We start from the raw sequence: 23789 nt of genomic DNA, 5'->3' as shown, positions 1-23789 counted from the left end.
CTTTTTACCAGTTTTGGTGTATTTGCAAAAGTTGCAATTGCCACATTGAAAGGTACCCCGTGGTAATGTACCGCAGGGGTCCCTGAATTCCTGAGGCATAAAGTGACTAGAAACCAGAACATCCCTAAATGACTTTTTGCATTTATAGATCACATGCGGTTCAGGTTCTACAAAAAGTTTAAGGGTAGGGTCGTCACTTAAAAAGTGCCAATGGGTATTCAAGATTTTTTTTATGATTTGAGATTGGTTATTGAATTTAGTAATGGGACAGATACCCTGGGGTTGGGAGGGAATTATTTGTTCACTTTGAAACAATAAAAGATCTTGAGGACTGTCGCTTGCATTTTTGTACGCTTTAAGAGATCTCCTACTATATCCACAGTCAAAAAAAACGCTTTTAAAGGATTTTAAAGTCCTCCTCGTTGGTGCAATTGCGCTTGGCCCGTAGATATTGGCACTTGGGGATATAATTGATCAGATGGGGTGGGTGAGCAACCCCAAGGATCCTCCTCCTGCACGCACCTTCATGGATGATTAATGGCGGCCCCCTCCTACCTATACAAGGTATGTCTTTTTCAATCTTCCCCCAGCGGCTCACCTCTTTACACGTGAGGGACGCTAACTGTCTTTCTGACCAAATTGTCACTAGCTGTGGACCTTGTTCCTGCTTCAGCTGAAGGGGCTTCCCTCTGGATATTTCTCCACAAGTGTCATACACACCCTCTAATACTCTATATAAGTGAGACTACCAATCTCACTTTATATAACTATCGGCACCAATGTGCACTTTTGCATATTTTGAATAAAATCAATCACAAGCTTTCAGTATATTCACTAAGTAAGCAAACACATCTTTAACATCCCTTATCATTTGCCACAAGACTTCCTATCCATTCACTCCCCAACTTCCCCCCCATTCTTTCCCTGTTGATTTCATTGTGTAAATGATTGCGAACATCTAAGTATTCTCACCTGAACCCTCTCTATATGCAAGATATCGCTGCACATCATTAAGCATATCCGTGTAACTGTGTTTCTAGCTCCAGACGTTTTAGAATATAACATACAGTCTGTAATAACCTTTGTATAATATTATATGAGATGTATTTAAATGTATACTAAACAAATGTATTAATCTACATATTTTTCATGTATCTGTACCTGTGTCCAAGTAAATCATGTAATTTATGCTTTGTTTATTAATATTCTATCCATAGAATTTATTTGACATTCTACTCTGCAACTCTCAAGGCCCCGACGAAGCGGAATTGTCCACGAAATGCGTGGGCCGTACTGCTTTTGTTGTTTGGGACCTGCACACCCCGATTTTCAAACTTCAAGACTGTAAATTACTTTTACTTGATTTTTATTTATAGAATGTTCTGCCCTGTGGCAGAAAAATAAAGTTTTTCTATTTTTCTATAAATTAATGTATCTGTACTCTTTTCTACACTCCTCAGAGGCACAATTAAAGTCCCACCCTGTTCCTACCCCCCCTTTTTCTTAAACATATTTGCATATTCTCAAGGGATAGTGCCTTTAGGAGTTTATGTGACTCCATGTTCACCCCAACCCCTACACAAAAAAACACAGGTAATCTTTTGTTTTCACTTTGCTCAGCATAATGTATTTTGGGGTATGTGCATGCTATGTGTCCCTGGAACACCTGACGGTGTTCCTTGCATGTTGAATCTCTGTATGTGGCCAGGCTGTGTAGAAGTCTCACACATGTGGTATCGTCATACTCCGAAGGAGTGGCAGAATGTATTTTGGGGTGTCATTTTTTATATCTAAATGCTATGTGTTGGAAATATCTTATAAAATGCATTTTTATTTTTTCCACATTTTCCAAAAACTTCTGGAAAAAATGAACTGTTCCAGAGACTCATTATGCCTCAAAGATTATACGTTGGAGTGTTAGCTTTCCAAAATGGGGTCATTTTGTGGGTGTCTTCATTGTACTGGTGCTCCAGGGTTTTCAAAAGTTTAATAGGTGGTTGAGAAATGAGATGTGTAATTTTATGCTCCTAGAATGCCTTAAGGTGCTACTTCAATGTTGGGCCTCTGTATGTGGCTAGGCTGTGTAAAAGTCTCACACATGTGGTATAATTATACTCAGGAGGAGTAGCAGAATGTATTTTGGGGTGTCATTTTTGCTATCTAAATGCCATGTGTTGGAAATATCTTAAAAACTGACAACTTTGTGTAAAAAAAATTAGTTTATTTTTTTCCACATTTTCCAAAAACTTCTGGAAAAAAATGAACCGTTCTTAAGACTCATTTTGCCTCATAGATTATACGTTGGGGTGTTAGCTTTCCAAAATTGGGTCATTTTGTGGGTGTTTCTATTGTCCTGGGGGTCCAGGGCCTTCAAAAGTGTAATAGGTAGTCAAAAAGTTAGATGTGTAATTTAATTTATGCTCCTAGAACACCTGATGGTGCTCCCTGTATGTTGGGCCTCTGTATGTTGCCAGGCAATATAAAAGCCCCACACGTGGTATCGTAATACTCAGGAGTAGCAGAATGTATTTTGGGGTGTGATTTGTGGTATGCACATGCCATATGAGAGAAATAAGCTATTACATTGACAATTTTGAGAAAAAAAAAATAATAAATAAAAATCTTAATTTTGCAAAGAATTGTGGGAAAAAAATTACAACTTAAAATAACTCATACCTCTTACTAAATACCTTTTGAATGTCTACTTTAAAAAAAATTGTTATTTGGGGGGCATTTGTACTTTCCTGGCTTGTTAGGATCTCAAGAAATGAGACCTCAGATGTGATACATTTTTTATGATTTGCACAATAGGTTGTAGACTCTGTAAAACTTTCACACAGACCAAATAATTTCCACAAATTTGGGGTTATTTTTACCAAAGATATGTAGCAGTATAAATCGTGGCCAAAATTTATGAAAAAAAAAATACTAATTTGCAAAATTTTATCACAGAAATTAAGAAAATGTGTTTTTGAAAAACGGACAAAAATTTTGAATTTATATAGCACAAAAAATTAAAAACCCAGAGGTGATCAAATACCACCAAAAGAAAGCTCTATTTGTATGAAAAAAAAGGACAAAAACATTATTTGGGTACAGTGTTGCATGACTGAGTAATTGTCATTCAAAGTGTGAGAGTGCTGAAAATTGGTCTGGGCAGGAGGGGGGTTTAAGTGCCCAGTAAGCAAGTGGTTAAAAGAATATTTCACTTTTATTGTTTCACTTTAAGCATTATTAAAATTACTGCTCCCGAAAAAACTGCCGTTTTTAAAACTTTTTGTTGCATTGATACATGTCCCCTAGGGCAGGAACCGGGTCCCCAAACACTTTTTATGACAATACCATGCATATATAAGCCTTTAAAAGGAGCACTTTTGATTTTTCATGTTTGTGTCCCATAGACTTTAACGGTGCTCGCATGTTCAAACAAATTGTTTGCCTGTTCGCAAGTTCTGGTGCGAACCGAACCAGGGTTTTTTTTTCGGCTCATCCTTATCTGCTAGTAACCCCGACCTTGGCGTGTCCCTCTGACCATTCCTGTCTGCTAGTAAACCTGACCTTGATGTGCCTTCCTGACTATCCCTGCCTGCTAGTTGCCCTGATCTTAGCTGGTTCTCCTGACTATCCTGTGTTTAACCCTGAACTGCTGCTTCTACTCTGTTCAGCAGAGCCTGGAGTCAGCTGCAGCCAAATCCATCCTCACCACAAGAGGCTCTGGTGAATACTTGCTGGCTCTTAGACTCTGTACTCTGGGGAATCTTGCACTCTAGCTCCCTGCTTGGTCCGTGTCAGTGTTCAGGTGGAGCTGCTTTCCTGAACCACCCAGAGCTCCAGCCACAGCAATCAGCCGTAGGGTCCACAACCTTAGCGGTGCACTCCTAACCTCAGCGGCGTGCGTTTGTCACCTTGGCTTGACAGCTGTCCTGAGATAAATGTTTGGAATTTTTTTTATCACTTCACTTGAATATGGTGGAGTAATATAAATATTCTACACTTGGTGCAATTTAGTGTGTGTATGTATATGTGTGTGTGTGTGTGTGTATGTGTATATATATATATATATATATATATATATATATATATATATATATATATATATATATATAATGTGTGTGTGTGTGTGTGTGTGTGTGTATATGTATATATATATATATATATATATATATATATACACGTTTGCATGTTAACACTATATGAATATGTAGATAACTAAAAATTATACCCAGAGTGTCTATAAATCTCTGTAGATGCTTCACTTCGTCTGGTGCACAAAAATGTAAATGTTTTTTTTTTATTGGGAGTTTAGGTGATAGACCAACACAAAGTGGCATATACCGTATTTATTGGCATACCACGCACTTTTTTCCTCTTAAAATCAGGGGAAAATCGTGGGTGCGCGATATACACGCGCTGTGTTTGAACCGGCCACCGACATATACCGAGCGCAGTACACTCGGACAGGCTCGGCTCCGCTCGCGGTCACGCCCTGTGCCGCCTCCTAGCCTTTATGCGATAGGAGCCAAGCATGGCCCGAGTGTACTGCGCTCAGTATATGTCGGCGGCGGCGTTCAAACACAGCCTGGGAAGCGGGGATCGGCTCAACAGCGTGGGAGAAGCGGGGAGGACACCACCAGGGCCGCAGACAGACGCCGGACCGGAGAAGGCCGCCGATGGACGCCGGACAAGACACCAAAACTGTAAGTAATTCAATTTTTTTTCCAGGAATTTCCCTTCTACATTAGGGGTGCGCGCTATACGCCGATGTGCGCTATAGGCAGATAAATACGGTAATTGTGGAAAAATTACTGCTTTTCATTTTTTTTTTTTTTTTACAAATATCTGATTTACATGATATAATATGCATTTGTATTCAGCCCCTTTACTCTGATACCCCTAACTAAAATCTAGTGGAACCAATTGCCTTCTCCTAGTCGCCTAATTAGTAAATAGAGTCCACCCGTGTGTAATTTAATCCCAGTATAAGTACAGCTGTTCTGTGAAGCCCCCAGAGCTCTGCTAGAGGACTGTAGTGAACAAACAGCATAATGAAGGCCAAGGAACACACCAGACAGGTGAGAGATAAAGTTATGGAGAAGTTTAAAGTAGGGTTGGGTTATAAAAAAATCCCAAGCTTTGAACGTCTCACAGAGCACTGTTCAATCCATCATCCAAAAATGGAAAGGGTATGGCACAACTGCAAACCTACCAAGACATGGCCATCCACCTAAACTGACAGGCCTGGCAAGGAGAGCATTAATTGGTAGCTGGTAGGGACATCCCTAAAAAGACTTGCAGCTGTAATTGCAGTGAAAGGTGGTTCTAGAAAGTATTGACTCAGGGGGGCTGAATACAAATGCATGCCACACTTTTCACATATTTATTTGTAAAAAGTTTTGAAAAACATTAATTTTCCTTTCATTTCACAATAATGCACCACTTTGTGTTGGTCTATCACATAAAATCCCAATAAAATACATTTAAAGCGGGGTTCCGGGCATAATTATTTTTTATTTTTCTTTGCAAGCTAAAATTAATCACATTAAATAGTCCCTAAAACATATTAATAGCTCCCTAATCGTTCCAGAAATCATTGCAAACACTTGCCTTATGTCCTCCAGCTCATGTTGTGGCCATATACATCATATGTGTGGGCATGTGAAGCTCAGTTCCTTTTTCTTCCTGGTTTTCAGGGAGAAGTGCATGCTGGGAGATTTTTAGCCACAGTAATGCCCAGAGACTCCTGGGAAATGAGTGTCATCATTTCCCAGGAGGCAGTGGGGTCTTAGGACAGGAAGTTGAACCACCTAGGACCAGGAACTAGGTAGATTATGAAATCTGCTTAGTAACAGCCAGATAGAAGTGAATACACATTTTTTTTACACATTAAAGGCAAGCTCTTAATAGAAAGTAAATTTTTAGGGTGGAACTCCGCTTTAAGTTTTTTTGTTTGTAACATGACAAAATGTGGAAAATTTGAAGGGGTATGAATACTTTTTCAAGGCACTGTATCGTGTCTTTAGCAAGTGTGCAGTATACACTGTCCCATAGACATGACTGACTGTGCGCTGCTGTATTCAGGTATACACTGGTGCTATCGTAAACACAAGTATAGCTTGGGCAGGAGTTGCCTGCTCGGCTAGGTGTGTCCATGGAAACTGTTCCACCTACGTCCCCAGTAGACATGCTGGAGCGATATGGGAACCATACAGATAGGGAAAGGTGCCGAGGGGCACACCAACCGCCCCCTGCATGTTGCATAGTAGGTGAGGTTGAAAAAAAGACACCTATGTGTATGTTTATATGTCAGTATTACCTTGTATATCCCTGTATGTTGTGGTCTCTCAGGTGCTTATCTAATAGTTTCTTGAAACAATCAATGCCCCCCGCTGAGACCACTGCCTGTGGAAGGGAATTCCACATCCTTGCCGCTCTTACAGTAAAGAACCCTCTACGTAGTTTAAGGTTAAACCTCTTTTCTTCTAATTTTAATGAGTGGCCACGTGTCTTGTTAAACTGCCTTCTACAAACATGTTCTATAGATATGCCGGCATACTAAATCACACTCTAAACTCAGGATATGACAACTAACGAAAATAATAATAATTATAATACACCAGTAATTAAAAATAAGAAATTAAAATCGAAAAATAAGGGTGCAAGATCACAATGTCTGTATTACCCCATACTGTAAATCTGGATAAAATGTAAGACTTACAAATCCTGTGCCTAAATAGATATTAAATGACACTATGTATATAATACAAAGGCTATAAATAAATTACAGCATAGACATTGTATAGAAATATGTAGAAATTTAAAATTTATATATATAATATTAATATAGAAAAATATATATTTATGGAAAACCCATCTAGATGGTGGGAAAATGACTAACATGGAGTAAAACATTCCAAAACCGAAAGATAATGCAATATTCAAACACCCTAGACCAGTGGTTCTCAACCTGGGGGTCGGGACCCCCTCGGGGGTCAAATGATGATTTGCCAGGGGTCACCAAATCCTGGGCTGTTCCTGAAGCCCGCACCCCTCTCCCAGCCTTTTTGCGGCTGCCCAGCTGGGCTGTTCCTGGAGCCCACTTAGCCTCTTTGCAGCCGCCCATTCAGTTCATGGCATAGCTGGGGGGCAGAGACTAGAGGTCCACTGACTGGTGAGGATTGTGAGGTGGGAGGGGCTGGAGGAGACCCCATCTTCTGATTTCTGCATAGGTGTCACTGCTACGAGAAACCACAAGGTCGGACACAGTGAGTAACACTACCTGCGATTCTAGTTGCCATTAAAAGGCCCCACTACAGTTCTCGGATCAGCAGATGACCATGATCGAAAGCACCTAAGAGTGATCAGAACAACCCCCAAGCATTGCCACTCATCCCATCCCCCCCCCCACCAAGGAGTAAAAAAAGGAATAAAAATAGAGAATACATGGAAGGGAGAGGAAAAAAGAAAAAGGGAGAGAAAGAATGAGAAAAAAAAAAGATGGCTAGAGAGAGATGGGGAAAGACAAGAAATTTGGATAGCGAGAGATAAAAGGGAAAGAAAGGAGAACAAAGAGACTGGTACATCCTAAAATGTACCATATGAAGTTTTAATATTGCACGAGTGGAGGGGCTCAGGACCGCTAAATTTCCGTGGGTAAGGGGCGCAAATTACTTGTCTTGCCTTGGGTGCTGACAACCCAGGCTACGAAAATATTTTTATTGTTGGGGGTCCCCACAACTTGGGAAATTTTTATCAAGGGGTCACGGAACTAAAAGGTTGAGAATCACTGCCCTAGAATGTCGCAAACCCGAAGCCATCGGATAAAATGTCCCAATATACATGCTCAAAATATGTTATAGGATGACAGACACTCAATATACATATAGTATAAACCTTCGAACAGAGCATGAAGGCCATACAACTAGGCATAAAAACAGTGGATGAAAATGTGATATCCACAGTAAACCTGTTTATAAATAAGGTAAAAGAATGATATAAAAAATTACTGAGAAAACAATTCAGGTCAAAATCAACATTCATTCCACCTGGAGTTAGTGTCCTAAGAGTGTGTATCCAACGTGATTCTTTCTGACTTATATCTCTAATTTTATGACTTCCCCTCCATGACCCCTTAAACTTCTCTATACCCCAGAATTGTAATTGTCTGGGGGTCTTGGTTGTGTACCTTTGCAAAGTGTCGCGATACACTATGTTTGGGAAAACCCTTTGCAATATTCCGTATATGTTCCTCTATTCTAACTTTAAGAGCCCTCTTAGTTCTGCCCACATACTGTAGTTTACAGTCACACTGGAGTACGTACACCACTCCTTCCGTGTGACATCCTATGAAATCTCTGATGGTATGCGTTTGTCCTGTACTGCTTCCAACAAACTCTTTTCTTTTACCTTGGAATAAATTAGCAGTTTCTACAGGGAAAGAAACCTTTTCCATTGAAGAATGAATAACTAGGTTTTGGGGGTGGGGCAATGACCAATTGTACCAACATATCCCTCAGGGTGGGTGCTCTTTTGTAAATGATTCTTGGTCTATCTGGGAGTACGCATTTCAGATCTTTATCATTTAATAAAATACGCCAGTGGCGTTGTACCAGTTTAGCTGCTTCTTTATGTTGGACATTGTAGTCCAATATAAGACAAGGTGCGTCTTCTTGCTGTTTTACTTTGATCTTGTTTTGTAGCATGTCATTTCTATCCATATCTTGTACATGCTTGATTTGTTCCTTTTTTTGGGGGCACCGCTCTCTCTTAAGGGTATTACCTAGCTGGCTGTGTTGGTTTTTCCCGAGCTTTGAGGTTGGAAACTTATCTTTCTTCCCCGGACTAGGAATGGAATCCCTATCAATAACATCAATTAATGCAAAGGGACTAAATATCCCAGAGAAAAGGAGGATACTGTTACAGGAGTTGAAGAGGATGGGGAGCGACATGGCATTTGTCCAGGAGACACATTTCAGAAAAGGGGGGTTCCCCTTTCTCAGAAATAGAGCATTTCCGACTGTATATCATGCTATGAATCTAGCAACAAAGAAGGGGGGGGTATCAATCTTAATCTCGAACAAGATCCCATGGTCATTTATAGGCTCGCTGATAGATACTGGGGGACAATACGTAATGTTGAAAGGTACGATTGAGGGAATAATGGTAACCTTGGACTCTTCCGGAGGGTCGGCCGTTTCGGCGAGTACCCGGAAACGGATACTGCAGCTGATACAGAAGGAGAGATTAATAGACATATGGCGACTGACACATCCAGGAGAGCGAGATTATACTTTTTATTCCACCCCCCATAAGATATACTCTCGCATAGATTATTACCTTATTCCACATAGTCAGCTCCATGCAGTTAAAGAAGTCGGAATAGGGAAAATCACATGGTCAGATCATGCACCCATTTTCCTGAAATATACATTGGGGGACTCTCGACCCCCGGGGACAGCGACTTGGAGGCTGAATGAAAGTCTCCTGCAGGACGCTGCTGTGTTGGAGGAGGTACAAAAAGCAGTAAGGTGGTATTTTCAGACTAATGATACGCCAGATTGTGATTTAGGAGTGATATGGGAGGCCCACAAGGCAGTGATAAGGGGTGTTCTGATGAAACATGGAGCAAGGATAAAGAGGGAAAGAGAAGCAAAGTTAACATCTCTTCTGACAGATATCTCACGCCTAGAACTCCTACATAAACAGAACCCGAATCCAGCGCTAGAAAGGGAGCTGTTGGCGATACGTAGACAAATTACAGAATTGCTTATGTATGAAGCAAAAAAGGGAATACAGACAGGTAGGAGACAGAACTACGAATTTGGCAATAAATGTGGCAAGCAGTTGGCCAAGTCGCTAAAGGAACAAGTTAAAACCTATATACCAGTGATTTCAGGGGAGGGAGGAGAAAAAATGAGTCTACCTAGAGAAATAGCACAGAGGTTCGGAAATGTTTATAGTACCCTGTATAATCTGCAAACAAGTTCTCACGATCAATGTGAAATGGAAAGGTATATAGTAACATCAGGTGTTAGGAGCTTGTCGCCAGAAGTAAGACAGGTTATGGAAAAACCAATTAATATAGAAGAGATCCAAGAGGCAGTGAAAAGGGGGAAGGGAGGCAAATCACCGGGTCCGGATGGGTTTACTATTCAGTATTATAGACTTCTGCTTCCGATTTTGGGGCCATTCATGGTCAAATTGTTCAATAACGTAGGAGACACAAGTTCTTTTCACACTGAATCCTTGAAGGCAGTGATTGCGGTTATACCTAAGGAAGGAAAAGACCCCTCTCAATGCGGGAGCTATAGACCGATATCCTTATTGAACACGGATTTGAAGCTTTTTTCTAAGATCTTGGCAATGCGCATACAACAGCACATACCCTGCCTGGTCCATAAAGACCAGGTAGGATTTGTGCAGATGCGTAAAGCCCGGGATAACACGATTAAGACTTTAAATTGAATCCACTTGGTGGGCTTATCCCGAACCCCATGTGTCTTCTTGGGGACAGATGCAGAAAAAGCCTTCGATCGTATAAATTGGCAATTTATGTTCCTGGTTCTTAGACACATGGGGTTCGGTAATAAGATGATACAATGGATCTTGAGTAACTACACTTATCCTACTGCCCAGGTTAGAGTGAATGGAGTATTATCTCCATCCTTTAAGTTATCAAACGGGACGAGACAGGGGTGTCCGCTATCCCCTCTTTTATTTGCCCTATCCGTGGAGCCTTTACTGAATAGGATTCGATTGAATCCAGATATTAAGGGGGTGTCTGTAGGAGGAGTAGAATACAAGATCTCAGCATATGCGGATGACATGATTAATAGTCTGACCAATCCGATGGTGTCCCTCCCCAATTTACTTCAGAAACTGGAGATCTATGAGAAATTAACACATTTTAAGATCAATTATGCCAAATCCGAGGCAATGAGAGTGGTTATTGCCGAGGGAGAATTGAAGACCTTGAAATCAAATTTTTAATTTAAATGGACAGATTCAGCCTTGACGCACTTGGGGACTTGCATACCGGCGGATCTAAAACAAGTATACAAGCTCAATTTCGTACCTTTGCTAGCTAGAGTTCGGATCCTCCTGGATGGTTGGCAAAAGGGACTTCATTCGTGGTTTGGGAGGTGTAACATTATTAAAATGAATATTTTACCGAAATTTCTATACCTGTTTCAGACTCCCTATCGCTATACCCAAACAGTATTTCAAACAGATTCAAGCCATGTTTAGTAGATTTATATGGGCAAATAAATGCCCAAGAGTTAAGGGATCTATACTGTCACTACAGTACATGTTGCCGAGAATGTGTTTCTAGCACGACAGCATCGCGCTGATTCTCGGCGACATGGTGCCGACATCTCGCACTCGCTGGAATAGACAAAGCACATCCCAGCGAGCGTGTCATAAAAGCGACGGGGATCCGACTTGTATTCCCGCCAATTCTAGGTGCGGCATTTTGTATGCATTCCTGAGAGGGAGAACTCCACGCCAATTTTTAAATAAGAAAACGACATGGGTTCCCCCCCCCCAGGAGCATACCAGGCCCCTTAGGTCTGGTATGGGTTGTAAGGAGACCCCCCCTACGCCGAAAAACCGACGTAGGGGGTCCCCCTACATTCCATACCAGACCCGTATCCAAAGCACGCTACCCAGCCGGCCAGGAAAGGAGTGGGACGAGCGAGCGCCCCCCCTCCTGAGCCGTACCAGGCCGCATGCCCTCAACATGGGGGGGTTGGGTGCTCTGGGGCAGGGGGCGCACTGCGGGGCCCCCCCACCACCCCCCCAGAGCACCCTGTCCCCATGTTGATAAGGACAGGGCCTCTTCCCGACAACCCTGGCCGTTGGTTGTCGGGGTCTGCGGGCGGGGGCTTATCGGAATCTGGGAGCCCCCTCAAAAAAGGGAGCCCCCAGATACCGGCCCCCCACCCTAAGTGAATGGATATGGGGTACATCGTACCCCTACCCATTCACCTGGAGGCAAAGTGTTAAGGTTAGTAAACACACGACACAGGGTTTTTAAAATAATTTATTAGTCTGCTTCGGGGGCCCCCCCTGTCTTCTTTAGCTCTTTTAGCAGGGGGGCTTCTTCCGCTCTCCGGGGGTCTCCTCCGCTCTCCGGGGGGTCTCCTCCGCTCTCCGGGGGTCTTCTCCGCTTTCCGGGGGTCTTGTTAATGGCATAGAATCACTTACATCCAGGATGGGACAGTACATTGATTACTTCATCCAACCAGCAGTGCAGAGTTCACAAGCGTAATATTTCTTCATGTTACGTTTCCTAATATATTTCCGGATCCCAATATAAGTATCAAACTTGTTGAGATTTTTAACAGGTGCATGCTTGAGTCCCCTCTCTAATACTGTTAATTCCTCAGTAGTTAGTTGGATGGAACTCAAATTGACCACGTTTTCCCCTAGTACTCTTTTTCTTTTTAAATCTCTTTCCTGCTCTGTTTCCCCTCTTCGTTCTGGCTTGATCTTGTTCTGTCCTCTTGGGGTCGTTTTCTGGGAGAGCAGTAAGGATCTTGTGTTTGTCTTCGGGGGGAGTACTCCCTCCTCTCCCTGTCTAAAAAAGGACGTTGTGTCTCATAATAGTGTTGATCGTAAAAGTGACGTTGGTCATTGTGGTATTGGTCTTGGTAGGTTCTAATGGGCTCAAATCTGTTGTGTACCGCTATTGGAGTTCTATTGTATCCTCCATATTGTTCTTGTACTTCGGGGGGGTTCCTCTATTGTCTCTTTGGTTTCTGTCATTATGTTGCCAATTATTGTGTTGTTTTTTTAATGGTTTCTTAAATGTTTTTTTCCATTGTTTCTTGGGTGTATGTGGTGCATAATTTCCATTATTATGCTGTTCATATTGTGGTCTTGCTGTTAACCTGTATGGGCCCTGATCCTCCCATCTGGGCGGGGCTCGTGCATACGATGTTGTGGGATCCTGTATTTTAACTTTCCGGTACTGTTGTGGAATATGTAGAACTCTGTTGAGTCGGTTCTATCTTATGTTGCCATTTAAAGACGTGATCCGCCTTGTAGTCCGCCACGTCTCGTTGAAACTTCTTAATTTTCCGTTGTTGGACTTCTAAGTCCTTAGCCACTAGATCTTTATTCAATGCTGTGGCGAGTTTATGAAAATCGCCAGATTCTTTATAGGGTTCTAATTTAGTTTTGATCTCCTATTTGTTGCTGTACTAGTCAAGTTTTTTTCTGTTTCCTTTTCAGTAGAAATTTAACCCTGCTACACTTTTATTATTGAAAAACTCGAAACATTCCTCCATCGATTCCTTATCATCTAATCCAGGGGTGGGGAACCTTTTTTCTGCCAAGGGCCATTTGGATTTTTGTAACATCATTCGGGGGCCGTACAAAATGTCAGTTAAAGCGACGCAGTGCCGAATCGCAAAAAGGGGCAAGGTCCTTAACCTGCATAATGGTCCGGGGCTTAAGTGGTTAATTCGCATACAGTTCATACTCCAATCTTATGCACTTTCACAGTGGGGGTGCCACTTTGGGAACACATGAACAGAGGGCAGCAACAATGCAAGTCAGATGGCAAGCATGGCTCATTTAAAATAACTCAAAACCATATTTTATCTGCTGTTTTTTTTTTAATAATACACAGTAGTGGTCATTAACCTTGCCTCAGCCAGCTCCTTCTGCCACCACCAGCTCTTGCCACCTTCTGCCACCATCACCTCCTGCCACACCAGCTCCTGCCAACATCACCATCTCCAGCTCCTTCTGCCACCACCGTCACCTACTGACACCATCACCAGCTCCGGCCAGAAACTCCTCCTGCCACCACCAGCTCCTGCCACCATCACCTCCTGCCCTCACCAGCTCCTGTCCTCAGCTCCTCCTGCCATCATCACCAGCTCCTTCTGTCACCACCAGCTCATGTCCCTACCAGCTCCTTCTGCCACCACCAGCTCTTGCCACCTTCTGCCCCACCAGCTCCTGCCACCATCTCCAGCTCCTGCCACCATCACCAGCTCATTCTGCCACCACCGTCACCTACTGCCACCATCACCAGCTCGGGCCAGAAGCTCCTCCTGCCACCACCAGCTCCTGCCACCATCACCTCCTGCCCTCACCAGCTCCTGTCCTCCATAGCTCCTCCTGCCATCATCACCAGCTCCTGCCACCACCAGCTCATGTCCCTACCAGATCCTCCTGCCACTATCACCTCCTGCCCCCACCAGCTCCTGCCACCATCACCATCTGACAATTCTTTCACCGCTCCAGGTGAGCCTCGTGGATCATCAAGGGTCGTTGAACCACCAGGGTGCCAGCAATGCTGATTGTAGCACATAGACGGAAAAAAACTCTGGACAGCCGCACTCCAAAATGACTTAAAAATAAGTTGGTCTTTTATTGTAGAAAGTACATGCAGGCACTGCAAACAACGACATTTTTAAGTCATTTTGGAGTGCGGCTGTCCAGAGTTTTTTTCCGTCTATGTGCCACCATCACCATCTCCTGCCACAAGCTCCTCCTGCCACCATCACCAGCTCCTTCTGCCACCACCGTCACCTACTGCCACCAGCTCCTGCCAAAAGCTCCTCCTGCCACCACCACCTCCTGCCACCAGCAGCTCCCTCCACCTCCTGCCACCACCAGCACTTCCTGCCACCATCACCTCCTGCCCTCACCAGCTCCTGTCCTCCATAGCTCCTGCCCTCACCAGCTCCTCCTGCCACTATAACCACATCCTTCTGCCACCACCGCCATCACCTCCTGAGTCCTGCCACCACCACCAGCTCCTTTATTACCTTGAGGCAAGGAAGTCTGAGAATGCAGGCTTGGCTTGCCATGAGCTGGCCTGGTCCGTTTCTGCTGTGGATGCCTGGGCAGCTGCTGGGCTATCACAGGGCTGTCTGGAGTCCGTATAGACCACTGCCTGGAGCCGGCACCAAGAAGGCAAGACTGCTCCATCCATCCATTCCCTCTCGTGACTATTTTTTAAGTTTGGCGCGCCTGGCGGGATGCGCGATGACATCACTCGCATCGCCGCCAGTAGCCAGCGCACCACCTCTGTCAAATCCGCGGCCGTCCCCTGGGCCTGGGGGGGGGGGACAGGATCGGAGGCTCAGCTCGGGACTCGGGCAGCGCCTTAAACTGCGCATGTGCAGTTTAAAGCCGACGCGGTCACAGCTTTTTTTTACGGGGAATCTTGTCCTATAACGGACATTAACAGACACGGAAAAAGTGCCTCACGGTTGGCAACACAGCAGCCAAGTGACACACTTCCATCCTGGGGGGCCAGATGGAATGATTTTGCGGGCCGCAGGTTCCCCACCCCTGATCTAATCCATCATTAGGTGGTATTTCCCACCTCAACCTCCTAGGTGCTATATTCTTTGATGTATTGGTCAAAGCTATTTACATCCCACCATAAGGAGACTTTCTTCTCCATCAGGTGTCCTAATTTTCTAGTTAGACTTTCCAAGTCTGTGTTGAGTGTTTTGTTATGTGAATTGAAAACCACCCCTCAATTAACATTTCTGTTCTCCATTAACGTTAAAAGCTACTATTGTGGCAGCAAAAGTGAAATATGTGAATAAACAAAAAGTGATTTGGGTGAAAATTTCTGCGCTACTGCGAGTAAATCGGTGTTAAATGAATAACGTTCAAAGCAGCAGTATCTAATAGTGTTCACAATACACAAAATGATAAATGCAATAAATAAGTGATAAGCGCTCCAAACCGTTGAACAAAGAGTATCCACATAGAGTGTAAAGTGATATCATATAAAAAACAATGAGAAATGTAATGTGACAAAAATTCTCAAGTGATTCCTAAAGGAAAAAATAATCAAACAAAAGGAAAAAAATCGTGTCCTTGGAAATAATGCGAACTATAATTTAGTATGCCGGCATAGATATAGAACATGTGTGTATTGAGCGTGGATCGCTACACATTGTTGTTCAATGTACCATGTTCTGTCGAACCGATGTAAGGATTAATAACATCACTCCCAGGATTTATGTTTTCGGTCTCCAAGAAAATGGTGGACTAGCCCTTAGTTACTCCACCATAACAATGGCCGCGCTGTTAGTTTATTATGGAATACAAGAAAATGGCGGAATATTAACTTCCGGTTTTTACTATACATATACAGTGACTCGATAACCAATCGGGTTCCCCTGATGAAGTCACGAGGTACGTGACGTAACGACGTAGGGATCGGGATCAGGTGAGACTGCCGTAAGCCGGAGGCTATTGGAGGAGACATGGTGCGCTGAGCGCTTACTAGGTACATTATCCTCTGGGATCAGTGTAGGGCTGCAACTAACGATTATTTTCATAATCGATTAGTTGGCCGATTATTGTTTCGATTTAATAGCCTTAAAAATATATATATATATATATATATATATATATATATATATATATATATATAATATAATTTTTCATTTTTTCCGGGCCAATTTGTTGTTGGGCAGATTACAAAACACAAATTGCCACAAAAACACATTACATCCTTTTCTGCAGCTTCTCCATTGAAGTATATTGAACCCAAAAAAACGAAATGGCACTGTTTTGCGTTAAAAAGTCCTTGCCCTTTCCAGATATGCAGCAGCTGAAAAAAAATCATGGATGTGAACGTGTCCCATAGGAAAACATGTAAATGAACTGTAGTGTGTTTCTGCAAAAAGCACCAAAAAACAGAGGTGTGAAACCAGGCCTGAGATGTTTAATAACATCATGGGGTTAAAAAAACAAAAATAAGTACAAAAAGAGCAAATAATCGCTACTGTAAGGGGTTCATTTTTCTACTGTGGGACAGTGAAAGTAATATTTACAGTAGCGATTTGCTTTTCTGTACTATAAAGGGCTAATTTTAGTTTTTTTTAACCCCATTATGTTACTGCCCCATTATGTTACTGCCCGATTAATCGATATGAAAATTGTAATCGATTAATTTCATAATCGATTAGTTGTTTCGGCCCTAGATCAGTGACATCACTAGGTGCAAGAGGCTGGTATACAGGAGAGGATTGGATTGATCAACACATCCCTGGATACGCATGCACTATTCAGCAGCAGTAAGGTGAGAGTTTTGGGAGACCGGGCACGGATTCTTATTACATTTTTCATATTCACATCTAACTAGGAAGTCCAGGGAAGATTGGGATATTATTTGAACATTTTTTTCCTTTTTAAGGGGACAGTTCACATTATTTCCAAGGACACAATTTTTTCAATTTGTTTGCTTATTTTTTCCTTTAGGATTCACTTGAGAATTTTTGTCACATTACTTTTCTCATAGTGTTTTATATATCACTTTACACTCTTTGTGGATACCTACCCCAGTAGTTTGTTCAACTACGGTTTGGAGCGCTTATCACTTGTTTATTGGATTTATCATTTTGTGTATTGTGAACACTATTAGATACTGCTGCATTAAACGTTATTATTCATTTATCACTGATTTACTTGCAGTAGCGCAGAAGTTTTCACCAAAATCACTTATTAAAATCACTGCTCCCGAAAAAAATGCAGTTTTTAAAACTTTTCTTGCATTGATACATGTCCCCTAGGGCAGGAACCGGGTCCCCAAACACTTTTTATGACAATACCATGCATATAATAGCCTTTAAAATGAGCACTTTTGATTTTTCATGCTCGTGTCCCATAGACTTAAATGGTGTTCGCATGTTCAAACAAATTGTTTGCCTGTTCACAAGTTCTGGTGCAAACCGAACCAGGGGGTGTTCGGCTCATCCTTATCTGCTAGTAACCCTGACCTTGGTGTGTCCCTCTGACCATTCCTGTCTGCTAGTAAACCTGACCTTGATGTGCCTTCCTGACTATCCCTGCCTGCTTGTTGCCCTGATCTTGGCTGGTTCTCCTGACTATCCTGTGTTTAACCCTGAACTGCTGCTTCCACTCTGTTCAGCAGAGCCTGGAGTCAGCTGCAGCCAAATCCATCCTCACCACTAGAGGCTCTGGTGAATACTTGCTGGCTCTTAGACTCCGAACTCTGGGGAATCTTGCACTCTAGCTCCCTGCTTGGTCCGTGTCAGTGTTCAGGTGGAGCTGCTTTCCTGAACCACCCAGAGCTCCATCCACAGCAATCAGCCGTAGGGTCCACAACCTTATCCTAACCTCAGTGTCGTGCGTTTGTCACCTTGGCTTGACAGCTGTCCTGAGATAAATTTTTGGATTTTTTTTTTATCACTTGAATATGGTGGAGTAATATAAATATTCTACACTTGGTGCAATTTAGTGTGTGTGTGTGTGTGTGTGTGTGTGTGTGTATATATATTTATCCCTATAAGTTTGTATGTTAACTAACACTATATGAATATGTATGTGTCTATAAATCTTTGTAGATGCTTCACTTCGTCTGGCATACAAAAATGTAAATGTTTTTTTATTTTTATTGGGATTTTAGGTGATAGACCAACACAAAGTGGCATATAATTGTGAAAAAATAATAAATGCTTTTCAGTTTTTTTTTTACAAATATTTGAAAAGTGTGGCATGCATTTGTATTCAGCCCCTTTACTCTGATACCCCTAACTAAAATCTAGTGGAACCAATTGCCTTCTAGTCGCAATCTTGTATTTTTTAAAGACCTTCTCTTTTGCTTTTATAGGCATTTTTACATTGGAGTTAAGCCATCCAGGACTTTTGCTCGCTCCTTTAAATTTATTACCCAATGGGATGCATTGGCTAATGCCCTTATTTAATATGCTCTTAAAGCAAACCCATCTCTCCTCAGTGTTCTTTGTTCCTAAGATTTTATCTCAATTTATGCCTTCTAGCACGGTTCGATTGTGACATGAGGGCATGCCCTGGGCACATATGCCTTGCTTTGGTTGTAAGATTCTACAGCCGCTCTGTTTGTTAAAGCGGTTGTATAGTCCATTTTTACACTTTTACCTACAGGTAAGCCTATAATAAGGCTTTACGGTTTAGGAGATATTCCCCTCGCCTTACAGGTGCCAAAAAAAATAATAATAATTCTTTGGGGACTTTACAACCGCTTTAAAGCATATCTTGATCCATTTGTTACGTGGGCCTGCTGGTGTTGTTTTCTGTGCTGCCACCCCTTAGTTGGACCGCTTTTGGATACTCTATAGTGAAAAACTAAATATTCTGTGTCCTCTACTGTCTAAAAAACAGGGTTTTTGACTTGCTAATAAACTCCATTTCCTGGAGAAATGTACAGGACACACGAATATGCAAGATTGTCATTTGATCGCCATATTTCTTCACAGATTTTTCTTCACTATTAGAAGGATTTAATTTGCACAGATTGGGACTAACTTTATTAAGCGCGGCACTGGTTTTATTTTATATAGGAGGATGTCCCTGCAGCTTTTTTTTTCTCCGTGTCCAATCAACCGAAGGTAGCTGCATATAACCTACTGTTATAGACTAAAAATCCTGTGCCCTATACTGTACTCCAAGAAATTAATTGTATTCTTTGTCAAAAATCCTGTTATTTATAATATGACAAGATTTCTTTAATAGTTTTAGTTGCCTGCCATGGATAAATGAGCCTTGAAAATAAGTTAGTATAGAGATTGTTTTCATACCTATTCAAATTTGTGAGATGTTTCATTTTTGGCCAGTAGCTCTAGTCATAAAATAAAAGTTAGTTGTCATCCTTGAAACAATGTCTTTATTCAATTTTTTCAAAAATACAAAACAACCAAAAACAGTGCAGTCAAAAAAGCCTTTGATGCATACCACGTGTTTTTTTCTGGTTTGTTGATCATATCTCAAAAAGTCTCTTGGAACAAATACAATATTAATAATGTTTTTTGTATAGTACTAGAGATATATAAATGCCTTAAAATGGCACTCAAACCAGAATGACAGGGTATAGCATATAGTATCATAATCAAATACCATATTTTTATACTTTATATGTTGTGTTTTACTTACATATATTAAATGTTGCAATGTTAACAAGCTCTATACTTGATACCTACTAATGAACATTTAGACTATTAACACGGGTCGATTGCACCAATTTTTCATTTTTTATATATGTTTATTTCACAATATTCTATGTCACAGTATATAAACACCTTTTAAAAATGTGTTTTCACTATATTGGTTATGACACATATGTGTTTTCACACATGGGGTTCCTTTCTGTCTTTTATATATATATGTTTTTTATTTCACAAACGATAGTACCCCATGTGCGACACATCAAGGGTTTTAAAGTGTCTTGACTTTTGATTAATGATCACCTGCGGGTTGATTGGTGAAACGCCCCACTCACCTTCTTCCCCTCCTCTATTTAAACACAGTTGTTTGTCACTGCTCACTAGCTATGACTAAGCATCGAAACATGTGAAACACGTCAGCCACCCCTTTTCCTTTTGTCCACCTCTCCTTTTTGACTGCACTGTTTTTGGTTGTTTTGTATTTTTGAAAAACAAAATTTGGCTGAATAAAGACATTGTTTCAAGGAGTGCGGCAGTCCAGGAATTTCCTCCATCTATGCACCTGTGCACAGCCAGCACCCTTTTTGGTTCAGTGGGACGGAAGCATAGCAGAGGGATCAGCAGTTTTTAGAGCGGTATTTTCTTTTACTTAAAGTTGTCATATTCTATTTATTAAAAAAAAATATATTGTTTCTCTGACAGCCTCGCCCTCTTTTCGCTCAGAGAAAACAGTCAAAACATCAAGCGATCGCAGTTCAAGTAAGTAATTGTCTTCTAATGTTAATATGTAGTCATGCGTGTATTATTTATGTCTCCTCTACTTTTTATTTTTAGTATTATATTTTACATAATTTTGTAATCCTGTAACAATGATATTTAAAGTGCCAGGTTTAATATTAAAAATGTTCCATTAAGACAGGGCTGCATGTTTTCCATTTGTTGATACATAGTACATTCACAGGCATATGCCCTTACATATTTACCAGTTTGCTTTAAAATGAACACACCCTAATGGCTCAAACACACTGCATCTCAAAGTGGATGTTCCTACAGGCTTTTGAGCGCTCGCTCTCATTTTTTTTCTGCCTGGAAATTCCCCTCAATTTTAGCCAATGTGTCCATGCACACTATGGCTTTTTCAGGAGTTTACGGGCATATGCTCTTACAGGCAGAAAACAATCCCCACCAAACTCGCGTTTTTGAGAGGAGCTTTTTGAGCAGGAAAGACAAAAAATGCTTATGCTCAAAGAAGCTCAATAAAAACGCTCAAAGAGCACAAAAAAAAGCACAAGCTTCTTCAAGCTTTTAGGAAGAGAAAAGCCCAAATCCCTGTAAAAACAGCTTATTTTGAATTTCTTTTGAGCTGCTGTGTGCATGAGTCCTAAAAAATGTGTAAAGTGTTACTGTCAGAAGTCTAGTTGGAGACCAAGGTGCTGAGAAGGCTACCCTTGCGGCTGAGTGCAGCACAACCCCGAAGGTGCATCAGGAAATGCAGTGCCCAAAGAAGCAGGGTTTGTTGGTGGCTGTGGCCTGATGACTTGATCACAGTGTAGCAGCTGAAGCAAGCTGGATGCACTGTGTGGCAGGCGTGCTAGAAAGGAGCCAGACATAGCGTGTAGCTGGGAAATCCTGTAGGAGAATCAGAAGCCAGGCCATGGTTCATACACAGTAAGATCTGACCTTAAGCAGATTCAGATAGGGTCACTGGAACAATCCGAGGTCATTCACAGTAAGACAAGCAGAAGCGGAGTCCGTGAGCCAAGCCGGGAACAAGCAGTGGAGCAGGCAGAAGTAAGTCAGAATATAAGCCAGGGGTCAAGCCAGGAGATCAGTATAAAAGCGGGTAGAGGAAGCTGGGTCGTTCAATGGGAAGTCCAAGATCAGAATGCAGGAACACGGTACCTGACGATAATCCAGCAACTCGGGGATCTTGGCAGTGGGTTTATATAGGCAGTGGGCGTCAGCATCTATCACAACCTGCGCATTCCCGTTAGTGCCGGCGCACATCTGCCTATGCCCGTTAGCGATGTCACGCATCTGCATGTTAGCGTCGTCACGCACCTGTGTACGCCAGTCCTAAGACCATTTCCCCCCCAAGGGGCAGCCTCCAGATGCCCAAACGAGCCAATTTTTCAGGATATCTATTGCGAAATAGCGGTAAAAGCCTAGGAGCATGTATATAGTTTTGCACGTTTCTATTAATTTTCCTCTGCAGGATACCCCTTCCATTTAATAAGGAACCGATTTTGCCTACCTCTTAAGACTGTCCACAATAGCTTCTACCTCGAATTCCATTTAGTCTCCAACCGAGACTGGAGGTGGAGGTGATTCTTCTCTTCCAGGAAATGGGCTGGGTAATCCTGGTTTCAGCAGGGAGACGTGGAATACTGGATGAATCTTGTATGAGCTTGGCAGTGCAAGTTCAAATGCCACTGGGTTAATCTCCCTCCTAATTTTGAATGGACCGATAAATCTTGGCCCACGTTTTCTGGAAGGGCAAGAAAGTTTGAGGTTAGTAGAAGAGAACCATACCTTAGCTCCGACTTTAAAGACAGGATCTCCCCTTCTTGTAGGCTTGTTGAGCTTTTAGCACGGCCTCCCAAAGTACATGGTAGTTTGTTTGGATGAAGGTTATTCTATCCTGGACTGCCGGGACTGAAGCTTTGGGAATGGTGTTGGGCAAAAATTATGGATGGAGCCGTAATTAGCCCAGAAGGGTGTCTGACTGGTGGCAGAATGCATCGAGTTATTGTATGCAAACTCCACGCAAGGGAGTAAGGAGATCCAGTCATCTTGAGAAAAGGAACAAAAGCATTGCAGATACTGTTCTAGAGTTTGGTTTATTCTTTCTGTTTGGCCGTTGCTTTGCGGATAGTATGCAGAAGTTAGGCAAACTTCCATGTTTAAGATCCTGCAGAGATTTCTCCAAAGTCTGGAGGTAAACTGTACCCCTCTATAGGAAACTATACTGTCTGGTAAACCGTGCAGCCTGATAATTTTCCTTTATGAAAATATTTGCAGTGTCGTGGCTGTGGCCGAACGGAGTCCTGAGAGGACGTGTATGTGGTGAGCTCCTGCAGGCATAGGACTTACCTATACCTTTAACCTGGCAGCGACCCTGCTCCGACCCTTCCAGGGGGTCCCCTGGACTGTAGGGACTCTCCTGGCCCCAGTAGTGCGGCGATCACGGAACCCCAGATGCCCGAGGAGACAGGCTGTGGCTTCAGTCTGCTCACAGCGGCCATCTTGCTCCACTCGGGCGCTAGGCGAGCGCTGCCTCTGCCCTCTGCTCCAGCCCTGTGACCGGCTATCCCTCAGCAGGATCATTGGGGACATCCAGCCTGCCACCCCGGGCCCCGCAATTTGACTCGTGACGCTCTTTTGTGTCTGCCTGAGGGACCTGGTGAGTACCAGCGGCCATCTTGGTGCAGCCCCTCCACCTCCCCTAGGACTGATCCGAGCCTCATCCACCCCCCGAGAACACCCCGACGGGGATATTAAGCAGGCATCCACCCGCATCAGGTTGCGGCCTTGGTCCTGGAGACCTCGTGTGGCAGCCATCTTACTACACCCAGGCAGTCTCCACACCTCCTCTGGGCCCAACCCAAATCCCACCTACCCCCGTGGCATCCTGGCCTGGTAGATTGTGGCCCTCAACAGACCTTTTCAAACATCTACCCCCTTCTGTGTGCGGGCTTCAGCCACAGCATTGGCAATGGATACCACGAGTGTCGGCCATCTTGCTATACCCAAGCTATAATATCCACACACTCCTGGTCTTTTTATTCCTATGGGCCTAGATCACTCCCTGTACAGTCATACAAGTTACTCAGCAACCACCTGTGACCCCATCCATAAAACTCC

The 23789-nt window shown here is 42.7% G+C and overlaps 1 protein-coding gene across 2 annotated transcripts in view; it reads left to right on the top strand.

The window, feature by feature from the left end:
* The window catches only part of SH3GL1 (SH3 domain containing GRB2 like 1, endophilin A2), a 305491-nt gene that overhangs the window by 229102 nt on the left and 52600 nt on the right, over nucleotides 1-23789 (top strand). For both annotated transcript variants that reach the window (XM_040322538.1, XM_040322539.1), the window contains one exon: nucleotides 20628-20684. In XM_040322538.1, coding sequence (XP_040178472.1) covers nucleotides 20628-20684 — 57 coding nt within the window. The remainder of the gene's footprint in view (nucleotides 1-20627; nucleotides 20685-23789) is intronic.

Source organism: Rana temporaria, chromosome 1 (assembly GCF_905171775.1).
Source record: "Rana temporaria chromosome 1, aRanTem1.1, whole genome shotgun sequence".
In the NCBI taxonomy this organism is placed as follows: domain Eukaryota; kingdom Metazoa; phylum Chordata; class Amphibia; order Anura; family Ranidae; genus Rana; species Rana temporaria.
Note: the sequence above shows the minus strand (reverse complement) of the source record. Positions and strands in the feature narration are given on the sequence as shown.